Raw genomic sequence first — 16,578 nt, 5'->3', positions numbered from 1 at the left:
GAAATGCTCACGATCATCAGCAATTAGAGAGACGCAAGTCAAAACTAATGAGATATCATCTCACCCTGACATTACCCACACTAATAAATAAATAAATAATCGATGTTGATGAGGTTGTGGAGAGACTGGAACTCTTATACACTGCTAGCGGGAATGTAAAATGGTACAACCACTATGGAAAATGGTATGGTGCTGCCACAAAAAGCTAGAAATAGAAATACCATATGATCTAGCAATCCCCCTCTTGGATATATACCCTAAAGAAATAAGAGCCATGACATGAATAGACATATGTACACCCATGTTCACTACAGTATTATTCACAATAACACAAAGGTAGAAATAACCAAAGTGCCCATCAACAGATAAATGGATTAACAAACTGTGGTACATGCAATGGAATATTACGCAATGATAAAGAATGATGATGAATCCACAAAACATCTCACGACACAGATAAATTTGGAGGACATTATGCTGAGTGAAATAAGTCAATCATAAAAGGGCAAATATTGTATAAGACCACTATTATAATGTAACAACAAAAGGTTTACATACAGGAAAAAAAAGAAAAAACATTCTTTGATGGTTAAGAGGGATGGGAAAGGGAGGGAGGGAAAATTACCAAATAGATAGTAAACACCAAAAAACCAAACCTGTTGCCTCGATTCCAACTCATAGCAACTCCATAGGATGTCCTGGTGGATTCAAACTGCCAACCTTTTGGTGAGCAGCCATAGCTCCTAACCACTACACCACCAGAGTTTCTAAGATAGTAGACACATGAAAATACTAATAAAGGGAAATGCAATGCACAATACGGGAGAAGTCAGAGCAACACGACCAAGGCAAGAGAGGACACTGAGAGGAATGTAGGAATAAAGGGAAGCTATGGTCGACTCCCCCCACGTGTCTGTCAGTTTGTCATACTGTGGGGGCTTGTGTGTTGCTGTGAGGCTGGAAGCTATGCCACTGGTATTCAGATACCAGCAGGGTTACCCATGGAGGACAGGTTTCAGATGACCTTCCAGACTAAGACAGACTAGGAGGAAGGACCCGGCAGTCTACTTCTGAAAAGCATTAGCCAGTGAAAACCTTACGAATAGCAGAGGAACACTGTCTGATATAGTGCTGGAAGATGAGCCCCCCAGGTTGGAAGGCACTCAAAAGATGACTGGGGAAGAGGTGTCTCCTCAAAGTAGAGCCAACCTTAATGACATGGATGGAGTAAAGCTTTCGGGACCTTCATTTGCTGACGTGGCATGACTCAAAATGAGAAGAAACAGCTGCAACCACCCATTAAAAATCAGAACCTGCAATGTACGAAGTATGAATCTAGGAAAATTGGAAATCGTCAAAAATGAAATGGAATGCATTAACATCGATATCCTAGGCATCAGTGAGCTGAAATGAACTGGTATTGGCCATTTTGAATTGGACAATCACATAGTCTACTATGCTGGGAATGACAACTCGAAGAGGAACGGTGTTGCGTTCACTGTCAAAAATAACATTCCAAGATCTATCCTGAAGTATAACGCTGTCAGTGATAGGATAATATCCGTACATCTACAAGGAAGACCAGTTGATATGACTATTATTCAAATTTAGGCACCAACCACTAGGGCCAAAGATGCAGAAATGGAAGATTTTTATCAGCTGCTGCAGTCTGAAATTGATCCAACATGCAATCAATATGCATTGATAATTGCTGGCTATTGGAATATGAAAGTTGGAAACAAAGAAGAAGGATCAGTAGTTGGAAAATATGGCCTTGGGAATAGAAACAATGCCGGAGATCAAATGATTGAATTTTGCAAGACCAACGACTTCTTCATTGCAAATACCTTCTTTCACCAACATAAACTGCGACTATACACATGGACCTCACCAGATGGAACACACAGAAATCAGACTGACTACATCTGTGGGAAGAGATGATGGAAAAGCTCAACATCATCAGTCAGAAGAAGGCCAGGGGCCGACTGTGGAACAGACCATCAATTGCTCATATGCAAGTTCAAGCTGAAACTGAAGAAAATCAGAGCAAGTCCACGAGAGCCAAAATATGACCTTGAGTATATCCCACCTGAATTCAGAGACCATCTCAAAAATAGATTTGATGCACTGAACACTAGTGACCAAAGACCAGATGAGTTGTGGAATGACATCAAGGACATCATCCATGAAGAAAGCAAGAGGTCACTGAAAAGACAGGAAAGAAAGAAAAGACCAAGATGGATGTCAGAGGAGACTCTGAAACTTGCTCTTGAGCATTGAGCAGCTAAAGCAAAAGGAAGAATTCATGAAGTAAAAGTACTGAACAGAAGATTTCAAAGGGCCTCTTGAGAAGACAAAGTATTATAATGACATGTGCAAAGAGCTGGAGATGGAAAACCGAAAGGGAAGAACACACTCGGCGTTTCTCAAGCTGAAAGAACTGAAGAAAAAATTCAAGCCTTGAGTTGCAATAGTGAAGGATTCCATGGGGAAAATATTAAACGACGCAGGAAGCGTCAAAAGAAGATGGAAGGAATACACAGAGTCATTATGCCAAAAAGAATTAATCGATATTCAACTATTTCAAGAGGTGGCATATGATCAGGAACCGATGGTACTGAAGGAAGACGTCCAAGCTGCTCTGAAGGCATTGGCGAAAAACAAGGGTCCAGGAATTGATGGAATATCAATTGAGATGTTTCAACAAACAGATGCAGTGCTGGAGGTGCTCACTCGTCTATGCCAAGAAAATGTGGAAGACAGCTTCCTGGCCAACTGACTGGAAGAGATCCATATTTATGCCTATTCCCAAGAAAGGTGATCCAACTGAATGTGCAAATTATAGAACAATATAGATAGTATCACACGCAAGCAAAATTTTGGTGAAGATCATTCAAAAACGGCTGTAGCAATATATTGACAGGGAACTGCCAAAAATTCAGGCTGGTTTCAGAAGAGGATGTGGAACCAGGGATATCATTGCTGATGTCAGATGGATCCTGGCTGAAAGCAGAGAATACCAGAAGAATGTTTACCTGTGTTTTATTGACTATGCAAAGGCATTCGACTGTGTGGATCATAACAAATTATGGATAACATTGCGAAGAATGGGAATTCCAGAACACTTAATTGTGCTCATGAGGAACCTTTACATAGATCAAGAGGCAGTTGTTCGGACAGAACAAGGGGATACTGATTGGTTAAAGTCAGGAAAGGTGTGTGCCAGGGTTGTATTCTTTCACCATACCTATTTAATCTGTATGCTGAACAAATAATCCGAGAAGCTGGACCTCTATGAAGAAGGACAGGGCATCAGGATTGGAGGAAGACTCATTAACAATCTGCGTTATGCAGATGACACAACCTTGCTTGCTGAAGGTGAAGAGGACTTGAAGCACTAACTAATGAAGATCAAAGACCACAGCTTTCAGTATGGATTACACTTCAACATAAAGAAAACAAAAATCCTCACAACTGGACCAATGAGCAATGTCATGATAAATGGAGAAAAGATTGAAGTTGTCAAGGATTTCATTTTATTTGGATCCACAATCAACAGCCATGGAAGCAGCAGTCAATATCCAAAGGTGTGGGAGGGTGTCAGGGAGCACACCCACCAACAGATACAGGTTTAGTAGTGGATATTTCTAAACATATGACTGTAGGTTCTCCTACATTAATATAGACAACACAGCACACAAGTGGCACAGTCAGGGAAACCTCTTAGACATAACCAAACACCTCATGGGATAAAGTTCCTAGGCCTGAAGGCAAAGGACCATAGACTTGAGGGATATCTATATCAATTGGCACAACCTAGTTCACAGATGTCCTACATCCTACTTTGGTGAGTAGCATCTGGTGTCTCAAAAGCTTGTGAGCAACCATGTAAGACACAATTATTGGTCTCTTCCAGTTCGGAGCAGAGGAAGAATGAGAAAACCAAAGACTCAAAGGAACAATTAGTCCAAAGGACTAATGGATGACATGAACCACAGCCTATACAACCCTGAGACCAGAAGAACTAGATGGTGCCTTGGTACCACTACCAACTCCTCTGACTGGGCTCACAACAAAGGATCCTGGACGGAGTACGAGAAAAACTGTAGAACAAAAAAATCAAATCCATAAAAAGACCAGACTTACTGGTCTGACAGAGATTGGAGGGACCCCCAAGACTATGGCCCTAACCCACCCTTCTGACCTAGAACTGAAACGATCCCCAGAGATCACCTTCCAGCCAATCAATATACAAACCCATAAAATAATAACATCCAAGAGGAAGGTGCTCCTCAGAACAATCAATTATGCAAGATAAAAAGGCAATATTTGCTCAAAAGCAAAGACGGGAAGGCAGGAAGGAGCAGAAAATCAGGACAGAAAGAAATGGGGAATCCAGGATAGAAACGGGGAGAGTGCTAGCACACTGTGGGGAATGAAGCCAAGGGCATGAAAAACTTTATGTACAAACTATCAAATGGGAACCTAATTTGCTCTGTAAACTTTCACCTAACGCACAAATTACAAAGAGAGAGAGAGACCGGTAAATACAGCTCCTCCTCTCCTGCCCCAGGGCTCGGTGAGTGGCTCAGTTCTTGAGCTACCCACCCCACCATAACCACTGTCATGGACTGAATTGTGCCCCCCTCCCAAATATCTGTCAACTGGGCTAGATCATCAATCCCTTGTATGATTGTATGATTGTCAACCATTTTTATCTTCTGATGTGATTTCCCTATATGTTGTAAATCTTATCACTATGATGTAATAAGATGGATTATCAGCAATTATACTGATGAGGTCTACAAGATTAGGTAGTGTCTTAAGGCAATCTTTTTTTTTTTAATAATTTTTATTGTGCTTTAAGTGAAAGTTTACAAATTAAGTCAGTCTCTCACAAAAAAACCCATATACGCCTTGCTACACACTCCCAATTACTCTCCCCCTAATGAGACAGCCCACTCTCTCCCTCCACTCTCTCTTTTCGTGTCCTTTTCGCCAGCTTCTAACCCCCTCCACCCTCTCATTTCCCTTCCAGGCAGGAGATCCCAACATAGTCTCAAGTGTCCACCTGATCCAAGAAGCTCACTCCTCACCAGCATCCCTCTCCAACCCACTGTCCAGTCCAATCCATGTCTGAAGAGTTGGCTTCGGGAATGGTTCCTGGCCTGGGCCAACAGAAGGTCTGGGGGCCATGACCACTGGGGTCCTTCTAGTCTCAGTCAGACCATTAAGTCTGGTCTTATGAGAATTTGGGGTCTGCATCCCACTGCTCTCCGGCTCCCTCAGGGGTTCTCTGTTGTGTTCCCTGTCAGGGCAGTCATTGGTTGTAGCCGGGCACCATCTAGTTCTTCTGGTCTCAGGATGATGTAGTTGCTGGTTCATGTGGCCCTTTCTGTCTCTTGGGCTCGTAATCGCCTTGTGTTCTTGGTGTTCTTCATTCTCCTTTGATCCAGGTGGGCTGAGACCAATTGATGCATCTTAGATGGCTGCCTGCTAGCATTTAAGACCCCAGACGCCACTCTTCAAGGTGGGATGCTCAGTGTTTTCTTAACAGATTTTATCATGCCAATTGACCCTGAAACCATGGTCCCCAGACCCCTGCTCCTGCTATGTCGGTCTTCGAAGCATTCAGTTTATTAAGGAAACTTCTTTGCTTTTGGTTTAGTCCAATTGTGCTGACCTCCCCTGTATTGTGTGTTGTCTTTCCCTTCACCTAAAGTAGTTCTTATCTACTATCTAATTACTGAGTACCCCTCTCCCACCCTCCCTCCCTACCCCCTCTCGTGACCACAAAAGAATGTTTTCTTCTCAGTTTAAACTATTTCTCAAGTTCTTATAATAGTGGTCTTATACAATATTTGCCCTTTTGTAACTGACTAATTTCACTCAGCATAATGCCTTCCAGGTTCCAAGGCAATCTCTTTTGAGATATAAAAGAGAGAAGCAAGCAGAGAGACATGGGGACCTCATACCACCAAGAAAGCAATGCCAGGAGCATAGCGCATCCTTTGGACCTGAGGTTTCTATGCTGAGTTGCTCCCAGACCAAGGGAAGACTGATGCATCAGATCAAGGACCTTCCTCCAGAGCCGACAGAGAAAGCCTTTCCCTGGGGCTGACGCCCTGAATTCGGACTTGTAGCCTACTCCACTATGAGAGCATAAACTTCTCTTTGTTAAAGCCATCCACTTGTAGTCTTTCTGTTACAGCAGCACTACATAACTAAGACAACCACCAATTAGTAGTTTTAGTTCTCTGAGCCTGGCTTCTGGAGTACAATCCTTTGGTCTCTTCCACAGCTTTAGCAGTGGAGGGGATGGTGGTACAGACCTGGACTGGAGGCAGAGGCAGAGACGGGGGCCTGGTCTCTTCCTCAGGGAAGAGGTTGCCAGGTGGGTGCTGGTGAAGAGAGGGGGTCATCGGGGTCAGACAGATGCTGGAAGGGAAGAGATGGCCTCTGCCACCATCTCCCCAGGGAGTGGGCAGCCTATAGTCTCTGCAGGCTGGCTTGTTGAATGGCTGGTGCAGACAAAGGGTCTGGGCTGACAACCCTAGTGGGGGTGGAGGGCACTGAGGAGGATGGGACTCTCTGAGACTTAGGTCTGAGACTGCAGCAACAAGAACTCCCTCGTGCTGGACCTTGGGTGGTGTAAAAGGTTAACACCGTCAGCTGCTAACCAAAAGGTTGAAGGTTTGAGTCTACCCAAAGGCGCTTCAGAAGAAAGGCCTGGTACTTCTGAAAAAACTAGCCATGGAAAACCCTATGGAAAACAGTTCCACTCTGACACACATGGGGTTGCCATGAGTTAGAAACAACTCCACGGCAATCGCTACCGGTACTCCAGGCTAGAGCGTACTGAAGGCTCACCTGGGGCCTGAAGGTGACCTCCAGCTTCAGCCCGGTCATTCGTCCATCCATCCACCCACCCTGTGAGGATCAAGCATCTACAAAGGGCAGGCATTATACAAGGTGCTGGAGATTCAACAAGGAATGAGTCAGGCCAGGGAAACAGATGAATAAAAAGAATGATTACAAATTATGGTGAGTGTTCTAAAGAAACAAAAAGCTGAAATAACAGTCTCTCTGAGTTTAAAAGGATGGGCAAAAGCTGACCATGGAAATAAAAGGAAAAGGTATTTCAGACACATGTAAAGGTCCTGGTGTGAGGAACTCTGCAGAGACTCTGCTTTTCTCAGGCCAAGATGAGGCTTGCATTTGACCTGTGTATGGAGAGAATCACTAGAGAGAGGTGCTAACACCCTCCCTCTGGCATGACCGCTTACCCTCCCATATATTCCTGCCTTAATGGCCCTGGCATGCAGGGACAGGGCAGTGAGCTTGGTTCAGGCCCTGCTGGCACTGAAGTAATAGAATCAGGCAGCAGGAAAGGGCACTAGGAGATGGACCATCCAGCACTGTCTGATGGGTGGAAAGAAAGTGTGGCCATGGGGGTGTCTTGGCATCTGGAGAAGGCCAGAGATGTGGCTCATTTTGTTAAGGGATATTAACCTGATAAGGCTGCAGAGGCCTTTGATTCACACTGATTTCGAAGGAACTCAGAAGGGCAGAATGTATTTGAGGCTGCTCTCAATATGCTCCGGAATTTTGGCATTATCTTTTGAAGAAACAGTCTTGAACGGCCAGCCTTTCCTACTGTTCATTCTGTGGCCCTCCACAACTGCTTTAGAATTCTGCTGTTTCCTACATCCCTCTGATGGGAACTCAAACCCCTCTACCTTCCCTCTGTCCCCACACACATACACATAGGTCACGTGTAGGTGACTGAGCATTTGAAACGAATAATGTTAACTGAGAGGGGGAAACTGTTCTAGAACAGGGACAGAAGACAGGCACCAGGAGCTTTCCTTCTGGTCACCCTTGCTAGTGGGTCATCTGTCATGTATAGAAGGCAGTGGATTTGGGAAAGTACTACAGAAGGTATATATATTATATTTAGTATTATATGATATTACTATTTTAGTGTTTAACTCTAAGGTTTATATAGCAAAATCCCAAACTTCAGTTGAGGAAACCTTTATAGTTGTTTTTGTCACTTTAACCATTTTTAAGTATGCAATTCAGTGACATTAATTGCAGTCACCACGTTGTCCAACCCTTATCACTATCCATTTCCAAATGTTTTTCATCACCTTAAACAGAAACTCAGTACCCCTTAAACAATAACTCCCCATTTCCCCCTTCCTTCAGCCCCGCTCCTCACTAATAAATTTTGTCTCTATGTATTTGCCTGTTCTACATATTTTATACAAGTGGGATGATACAATATTTGTCCTTTTGTGTCTGACTTATTTCACTCAGCATAATGTTTTCAAGGTTCTTCCATGGTGTAGCATGTATCAGGATCTCATTTCTCTTTATGGCTCAGGAATATTCCATCCCATGGATATACCATGTGTTTATCCAGTTGATGGGCACTTGGGTTGTTTCTACCTTTTGGTTATTGTCAATAATGCTGCAATGAATACAGGTGTACAAGTGTCTGTTTGAGACACTGTTTTCAATTCTTTGGGGTATATACCAAGGAGCAGAAGTGTTGGGTCACGTGGTAATTCTATGTTTAACTTTTAAAAAAATCTTTACTGTGCAAGTTACAGTTTACAGTTCAAGTTAATTTCTCATACATAAATTTATACACATATTGTTTTGTGACACTAGTTGCAATCACCACAATGTGACAGTACACTTCTCCTTTCCACTCCGGGTTCTCTGAGTCCATTCAACCTTTCTGAGTTCTCATCCTGCCTCCGGACAGGAGCCGGCCATTTGATCTCATGTATCTGATTGAACTAAGAAGCACACTCCTCATGTGTATTATTTTTTGTTTTACAGCCCTGTCTAATCTTGTTCTAAAGAGTGGGCTCCGGGAATGATTTTAGTTCTGGGTTAAGAGAGTGTCTGGGGGCCATAGTTCTGGACTATGTTTAACTTTTCGAGTATCCACCAAACTATTTTCTACAGTGGTTGCACCATTTTACATTACCACCAGCAATAAGTGAGGGTTCCAATTTCTCCACATCCTTGACACTTGCTATTTTCTGTTTTTCTGATAATGGTCATTTCAGTGGGTATAAAGTAGTACTTCATTGTGGTTTTGATTTGCACTTCCCTAATGACTTATGTCTATTCAAGTTCTTTGCCCATTTTTTAATTGGGTTATTTGTCTTTTTGTTGCCGAGCTGTAGGAGTGAAGAAGATATTTTAATATTGACCTCATGAACCAAAACCAAAAACCCACTGCTGTTGAGTCAATTCCAACTCACAGCGACCCTATAGGACAGAGTAGAACTGCCCTATAGAGTTTCCAAGGAATGCCTGGTGGATTCAAACTGCTGACCTTTTGGTTAGCAGCTGTAGCACTTAACCAAGACACCACCAGGGTTTCCTGAAGGGTCGGTAAAAATCAAGCTTAGGCCAGGACTCTTTCTCTCATGGTGTGGACAACAGCCATCTCCCAAGGCTCTGTAGATCAATCGGTATCTCCTTCTGCTAAGTTAGGGTAGGGCATACCCAGGAGTGCTAGGAGCAGGTCCACCTTGTAAAATGCAGCCAGAAGAAGTTATAAAAGCCAGCTGAGGGGACCAAAAGTCTGGAGTAAACCCCTGGAGGTGAGACGGAAGATCTTGCTTGGTAGAACTCTGTGGTTTCTCTGTGCCTACCAGGGGATGTTACTGCTGCAGCTGGAGTAGCTTGGGAGGGTGGAGAGAGTGGCTTGAATAGATTACCAGACTATGGGTTGCATGGCACCAGGTAGCAGCTTGCAAAAGCCACATGATTACTGAACACTTGCTCCATGTCAGACTACACCAAGTACCTCCCTAATATAATTTTATTTTTGATGTTCCATGTCCTGGGACAAAGGTTTTATTATCTCCATTTTATAGGTAAGGAAAACAAGGACCAAAGGGATGAAGTCACTTGCCTAATATTCAGTGGCCTAGAATCCTGTTTGGTGTGACCCAGATCTCACTCAGAATGAGAGAGAGAAACCAGCAGCAGCAAAGGTGGTCAGACCATCTACCCCTCCTCCCCACCAATCCGTCATCTGCTCCCTACCTGGGCAGCAGCAGAGGAGATCATCCCTAGCCACTGAGAGTTGGCTGGAATACCAATAAAAGGTAACCATTATAATAGTAACAATGAAACAGCTAATACCATGGACACTTTCACCATTTGCTTGGTCTGGGCTGAGCACTTTATAGGCGTGAACTTATTCAGCCATCACAACAACTCTATAATGTAAGGACTATTATTACCTCTATTTTGTGGATGAGGCCACTGAAGATCAGAAAGGTAAAGCAACCAAACTTGGAAATAGCAGAGCTCAGGTTTGAACCCAGGTCTCAATGATTTCAAAGACTGGGTTCTTACTCACCAGGAAATACTGTGTTCTATATCCCCCAAATATGTTAATAAAACTGATGCTCCAGGAAGAGCCATCTGTGTCTGGTGGTACTCAATGCCTCAGGCATCCTGAGCACCACCACACACCGCCACCCCCCCACCCCCCCACCCCCCCCCTCACTGAGCAATAAACCTGAGCCTGGGCAGCAGGCCTGATGATAAGGGTCCTGGTGGTCTGGAGACGACCCTGGTGCTTTCTCTACACTGTGCATGCTACAAATTGGGGTTCTGATCTTGCCACTCTTGGGGCTGTTTTGTTCCAGGTGCCAACACCCAGGTTCTTCCAGGGACTTCCAACACAGAGTATCCCACAGGTGTCCCATGTGATCAGGAGCCCAGGCAGGTTGGTGTGGTAAGACTGTGAGCAGGGACAGCTGAGTCCGCCAAGCTGTAAACCCAACTCTGCCCTTTGGCTCCACAGTCAACGCCAAACCTGGCAGCCATGTTGAGTCTATTATATAGTAGGTATGCTCCCAAGTGAGGTGCTACAATACCTGCAAGATCTTCCTTGGAAGAGACTAGTCTCGGAGAGCTGCTTCCTGGTTCAATTCTGAGCGACAGTCTGAAAACAAAGATTGTCACAAGATCAGATATGCTCTGTTGTTATCAGAGGGAGAACCGAATATGTGTATGCTTGGTGTTGGGAAAAATGGATTGCTGTTAAGGGTATGGAAACCCTGGTGGCGTAGTGGTTAAGTACTACAGCTGCAAACCAAAGGGTTGGCAGTTCAAATCCACCAGGTGCTCCTTGGAAACTCTATGGGGCAGTTCTACTCTGTCCTGTAGGGTCACTATGAGTCGGAATCGACTTGACGGCACTGGGTTTGGTTGAGTTTTGGTTAAGGGTATTATAATCCTGGAACCCCGGATTCTTGCAAGGTCTGCTCCAGACCACAGCCAGTTCCCTCTTGGTCCCATGTCTGAGAAACAATGGTTAAGGAAGACAAACTACAAAGAACAATAATGGCTCATTGTTTACTGTGCACAAATGTGTAATTCTCACAACAACCCTATGAACTAGGTACATTTATTGTCCACGTTTTATGGATGGAAAAACTGAGGAGCAGCAAGGTTAAGTAAAAGCTCTCCCAAATTCACAGGGAAAGCAAGCAGCAGTGTAGGAGATCAAACCCAGGACTGTTTGACCCAAACCAGGGCTTTTAATCATTACACTGCACTCTCTCTTGTCAGACGGTCCCAGAGAGGTACCAGGCAGTGGACAGGTTATGAGGACTGGCACCTCACTATTATTTTGTTTTTTAAGCACAGAGTAAGAACTTCTGAGTGAAAATGACAGAGCAGAGCCAGATTCCGTATCCTCCCTCTTCCAACAAAACCAACGAACAATTACAAAGGCTTATGAGTAAAATAAATTACCAGCTGCAACTAAACAAGTTAAGGGGTATAATTTAAAGCCATGAACTTCGAAAACTTGTAACCAAGGAAAGAAAAAGAGGATCCGAAGTTGCAACAAGAGTTGAAACATAGCATGGCTTCCCTCCTGCCCTCTAAGACTTCTCAGTAACTGAGTGGGAGTTCTTACCTTTCTCTCTTCTGAGTAGCAACAGATGTGGGGGAGAAACTGATAAAATGGGTGGAGAACATGAAGGTCTCCACGGGGTAGGATTTGAAACCTAAGGATATCCCCTTTCTGGAATGGATTACAGCCCTGCAACTACTTGGAAGAAACCCTTATACAGACCTTTTAAAAGAGGTCACTTATCTAAAAGGACTGCATATCCCCTGCCTCGATGCAGCCTGAGCCATTTCTTCCCCTCACTCCTTTAGGCTACAGAAGAGGGGAAAGACCAAGAACCCATGGGCCTCACAGCACAGCAGGGGAGGAAAACCAGCCCACCTCACCATGGGAGGAGGATCAGATGTCTCCTTCCCTGTATTAGAGTCATGGAATATCCAGATGCAGCCTCTCAAACAGGAACAAGATGAAAAGAAATGATATGGTGACTAAATAAACATCCTTTCACAACAAAAGGAAAAAGAAAGGAATATAGCACTTCCCAAAGAGCCCAACCTAAAAGGCAGCCCAAGGAAAAAACAGAATTTTACCAATGCTTCAACCCATAGAACTTATTAAGAACATGGATTGAATAAAAAAAAACCTGAAAAATGAGATGATAAAACAAAGGGATAAATTAAAAAGGGAGACTGAAGACCTAAGAGAACAGATCAAGGACTGAAACAACAGAGGACTGAATGAGTAAGTAGAAACAAACCCTCAGAGTGATTATTGATGAAAAAGGTGGGGATTACAGCCATTAGAAAGAAGATAACAAATATGGAGAGCAGAGAGTATCCAACATATGGATTCCTAGGATCCCTGAAAGACAGAAGCCAAGAAACGGCACAAATATAAGCCCGAAGAATTTTTCAGAAATGAAAAAAAGGGCACACCATGTTTCAGGGAAAGTTGGTACAGAACCCTCCACTCTGAGGAATTCCCTTACTACTAAGCTTTTGAACTTCAAGGAATTCTTTACCCAAACCAGGCCAACAAAACAAGTCACTTACAAGAGGAAAAAAATCAGACTGACTTCAAACCTCTCTATAGCAACATCGAACTCCAGAAGGCAATGGAGCAAGGTCTGAGGGAGAGAAGCAAAGGAGCATGACCCAATGATGCTAGACCCAGGAAGATACAGACATTTTCATAAGAAATCCGGGAATGCAGGACCTATGAGTTCTTTTTGCAGGGAAGAAAGAAACCTACGTCATAACGAAATTCAGTTAAATAAGAGATGGATTTAAAATGAAGACTCCAGGAATGAAGAATCTGGGGTAAAAAACAGGTGGTCAGAATTGAATCTGTTTAAGATTACTAAATAGTAGGAATTATGATTCTGGAACATGAATAATAACACAACTAACAAAAAACTGGGAGGCGGCAGAGGAGGGGTGAAGGAAGGGGAAGAGTATTAACATCCTCTTTTTTCATAACCAGAGTCAACTGATGTTCACAATGTAAACCTAGTTAAAATAAAACTCTAATTGACTTAAACCTCTTATGTTTCTCCTGACCTCTTTTTTTTTATTAACTTTTATTGAGCTTCAAGTGAACGTTTACAAATCAAGTCAGTCTGTCACATATAAGTTTACATACATCTTACTCTGTACTCCCACTTGCTCTCCCTGTAATGAGTCAGCCCTTCCAGTCTCTCCTTTCGTGACAATTTTGCCAGCTTCCCACTCTCTCTATCCTCCCATCCCCCCTCCAGACAGGAGATGCCAACACAATCTCAAGTGTCCACCTGATATAATTAGCTCACTCTTCATCAGCATCTCTCTCCCACCCACTGTCCAGTCCCTTTCATGTCTGATGAGTTGTCTTCGGGGATGGTTCCTGTCCTGTGCCAACAGAAGGTCTGGGGACCATGGCCGCCGGGATTCCTCTAGTCGCAGTCAGACCAGTAAGTATGGTCTTTTTATGAGAATTTGGGGTCTGCATCCCACTGATCTCCTGCTCCCTCAGGGGTTCTCTGTTGGGCTCCCTGTCAGGGCAGTCATCGATTGTGGCCGGGCACCAACTAGTTCTTCTGGTCTCAGGATGATGTAGGTCTCTGGTTCATGCGGCCCTTTCTGTCTCTTGGGCTCTTAGTTGTCGTGTGACCTTGGTGTTCTTCATTCTCCTTTGCTCCAGGTGGGCTGAGACCAATTGATGCATCTTAGATGGCCGCTTGTTAGCATTTAAGACCCCAGACGCCACATTTCAAAGTGGGATGCAGAATGTTTTCATAATAGAATTATTTTGCCAATTGACTTAGAAGTCCCCTTAAACCATGGTCCCCAAACCCCCGCCCTTGCTCCACTGACCTTTGAAGCATTCATTTTACCCCGGAAACTTCTTTGCTTTTGGTCCAGTCCAATTGAGCTGACCTTCCATGTATTGAGTATTGTCCTTCCCTTCACCTAAAGCAGTTCTTATCTACTAATTAATCAATAAAAAATCCTCTCCCTCCCTCCCTCCCTCCCCCCCTCGTAACCACAAAAGTATGTGTTCTTCTCAGTTTTTAATATTTCTCAAGATCTTATAATAGTGGTCTTATACAATATTTGTCCTTTTGCCTCTGACTCATTTCGCTCAGCATAATGCCTTCCAGGTTCCTCCATGTTATGAAATGTTTCACAGATTCGTCACTGTTCTTTATCAATGCGTAGTATTCTATTGTGTGAATATACCACAATTTATTTACCCATTCATCCGTTGATGGACACCTTGGTTGCTTCCAGCTTTTTGCTATTGTAAACAGAGCTGCAATAAACATGGGTGTGCATATATCTGTTTGTGTGAAGGCTCTTGTTTCTCTAGGGTATATTCCCAGGAGTGGGATTTCTGGGTTGTATGGTAGTTCTATTTCTAACTGTTTAAGATAACGCCAGATAGATTTCCAAAGTGGTTGTACCATTTTACATTCCCACCAGCAGTGTATAAGAGTTCCAGTCTCTCCGCAGCCTCTCCAACATTTATTATTTTGTGTTTTTTGGATTAATGCCAGCCTTGTTGGAGTGAGATGGAATCTCATCGCAGTTTTAATTTGCATTTCTCTAATGGCTAATGATCAAGAGCATTTTCTCACGTATCTGTTAGCTGCCTGAATATCTTCTTTAGTGAAGTGTGTGTTCATATCCTTTGCCCACTTCTTGATTGGGTTGTTTGTCTTTTTGTGGTTGAGTTTTGACAGAATCATGTAGATTTTAGAGATCAGGCGCTGGTCGGAGATGTCATAGCTGAAAATTCTTTCCCAGTCTGTAGGTGGTCTTTTTACTCTTTTGGTGAAGTCTTTAGATGAGCATAGGTGTTTGATTTTTAGGAGCTCCCAGTTATTGGGTTTCTCTTCGTCATTTTTGGTAATGTTTTGTATTCTGTTTATGCCTTGTATTAGGGCTCCTAGGGTTGTCCCTATTTTTTCTTCCATGATCTTTATCGTTTTAGTCTTTATGTTCAGGTCTTTGATCCACTTGGAGTTAGTTTTTGTGCTTGGTGTGAGGTATGGGTCCTGTTTCATTTTTTTGCAAATCCACTTATGCCAGCACCATTTGTTAAAAAGACTATCTTTTCCCCAATTAACTGACACTGGTCCTTTGTCAAATATCAGCTGCTCATACGTGGATGGATTTATATCTGGGTTCTCAATTCTGTTCCATTGGTCTATGTACCTGTTGTTGTACCAGTACCAGGCTGTTCTGACTACTGTGGCTGTATAATAGCTTCTGAGATCAGGTAGAGTGAGGCCTCCCACTTTCTTCTTCTTTTTCAGTAATGCTTTGCTTATCCGAGGCTTCTTTCCCTTCCATATGAAATTGGTGATTTGTTTCTCTACCACCTTAAAAAATGACATTGGAATTTGGATCGGAAGTGCGTTATATGTATAGATGGCTTTTGGTAGAATAGACATTTTTACTATGTTAAGTGTCCTGACCTCTTTTATTAAGCTTAGAAGGATCTTTTAGGAAACAATATCTCTTGTGGTGAAGAAACATTTATTTGAAGAGCAGCAATTCCATAAGTTTTATTTTAGGTCCTTTCACTGGTTAAATTAAAATAAAATTAAAGTTAATACTTTTAATTAAAATTAGCAAGTATAGTATGATTCAATTTCAATAAATTCTACTCTTGTATTCGTCTGTTGATCCATCCTTCTCCATGTATATACGCAGAGAAAAAGTTTCTGAAATTAGCTTCACTTAATGCTAATGGTCACTCTTTTTACATGGTGGGAATTTGGATAATTTTTCTTAAATTAAAAAAATAGAAAAAAGGCCAAGACAAACAAAGCACTGGTTGGCCCCTTGGCACAATATCTACAAAGCAGATGGTGACAGGATATTAGAAATGCAATGTAATAACTAAACCACTGCATCCTTTGGGAATGGGGAGCAAGTCTCCAGGGCATGAGTTGCGCCGTGAAGTGTGGGCTCCTCAAGCAGAATCACAAGGCCCACCCATCTCATGCCAGTCAGAGCCAAGAACTCTCTGGGAAGGGACACCCTCTCAATGGGTCTGGGAACCTGGAGTGAGAATGCATGCTTCCTCTCTTGTGTTTGTCCACTGTGACCACAACAAAAGGCCTTTATAAAATCCAGGCTGATGCTGTTGTTTTGCATAAAGTACTGGGGTCGTTGAACGTACTTCAGGAT

General features: G+C 43.1%; 1 protein-coding gene across 13 annotated transcripts in view; it reads right to left on the bottom strand.

The window, feature by feature from the left end:
• RALGPS1 (Ral GEF with PH domain and SH3 binding motif 1) overlaps positions 1–16,578 on the bottom strand; it is a 397,350-nt gene that overhangs the window by 62,005 nt on the left and 318,767 nt on the right. For all 13 annotated transcript variants that reach the window (XM_049896597.1, XM_049896603.1, XM_049896600.1 and 10 more), the window contains one exon: positions 10,920–10,987. In XM_049896597.1, the coding sequence (XP_049752554.1) occupies positions 10,920–10,987 (68 nt within the window). The remainder of the gene's footprint in view (positions 1–10,919; positions 10,988–16,578) is intronic.

Source organism: Elephas maximus, chromosome 9 (assembly GCF_024166365.1).
Source record: "Elephas maximus indicus isolate mEleMax1 chromosome 9, mEleMax1 primary haplotype, whole genome shotgun sequence".
Taxonomy (NCBI): Eukaryota; Metazoa; Chordata; class Mammalia; order Proboscidea; family Elephantidae; genus Elephas; species Elephas maximus.
This window is presented reverse-complemented; position numbering and strand designations above follow the sequence as displayed.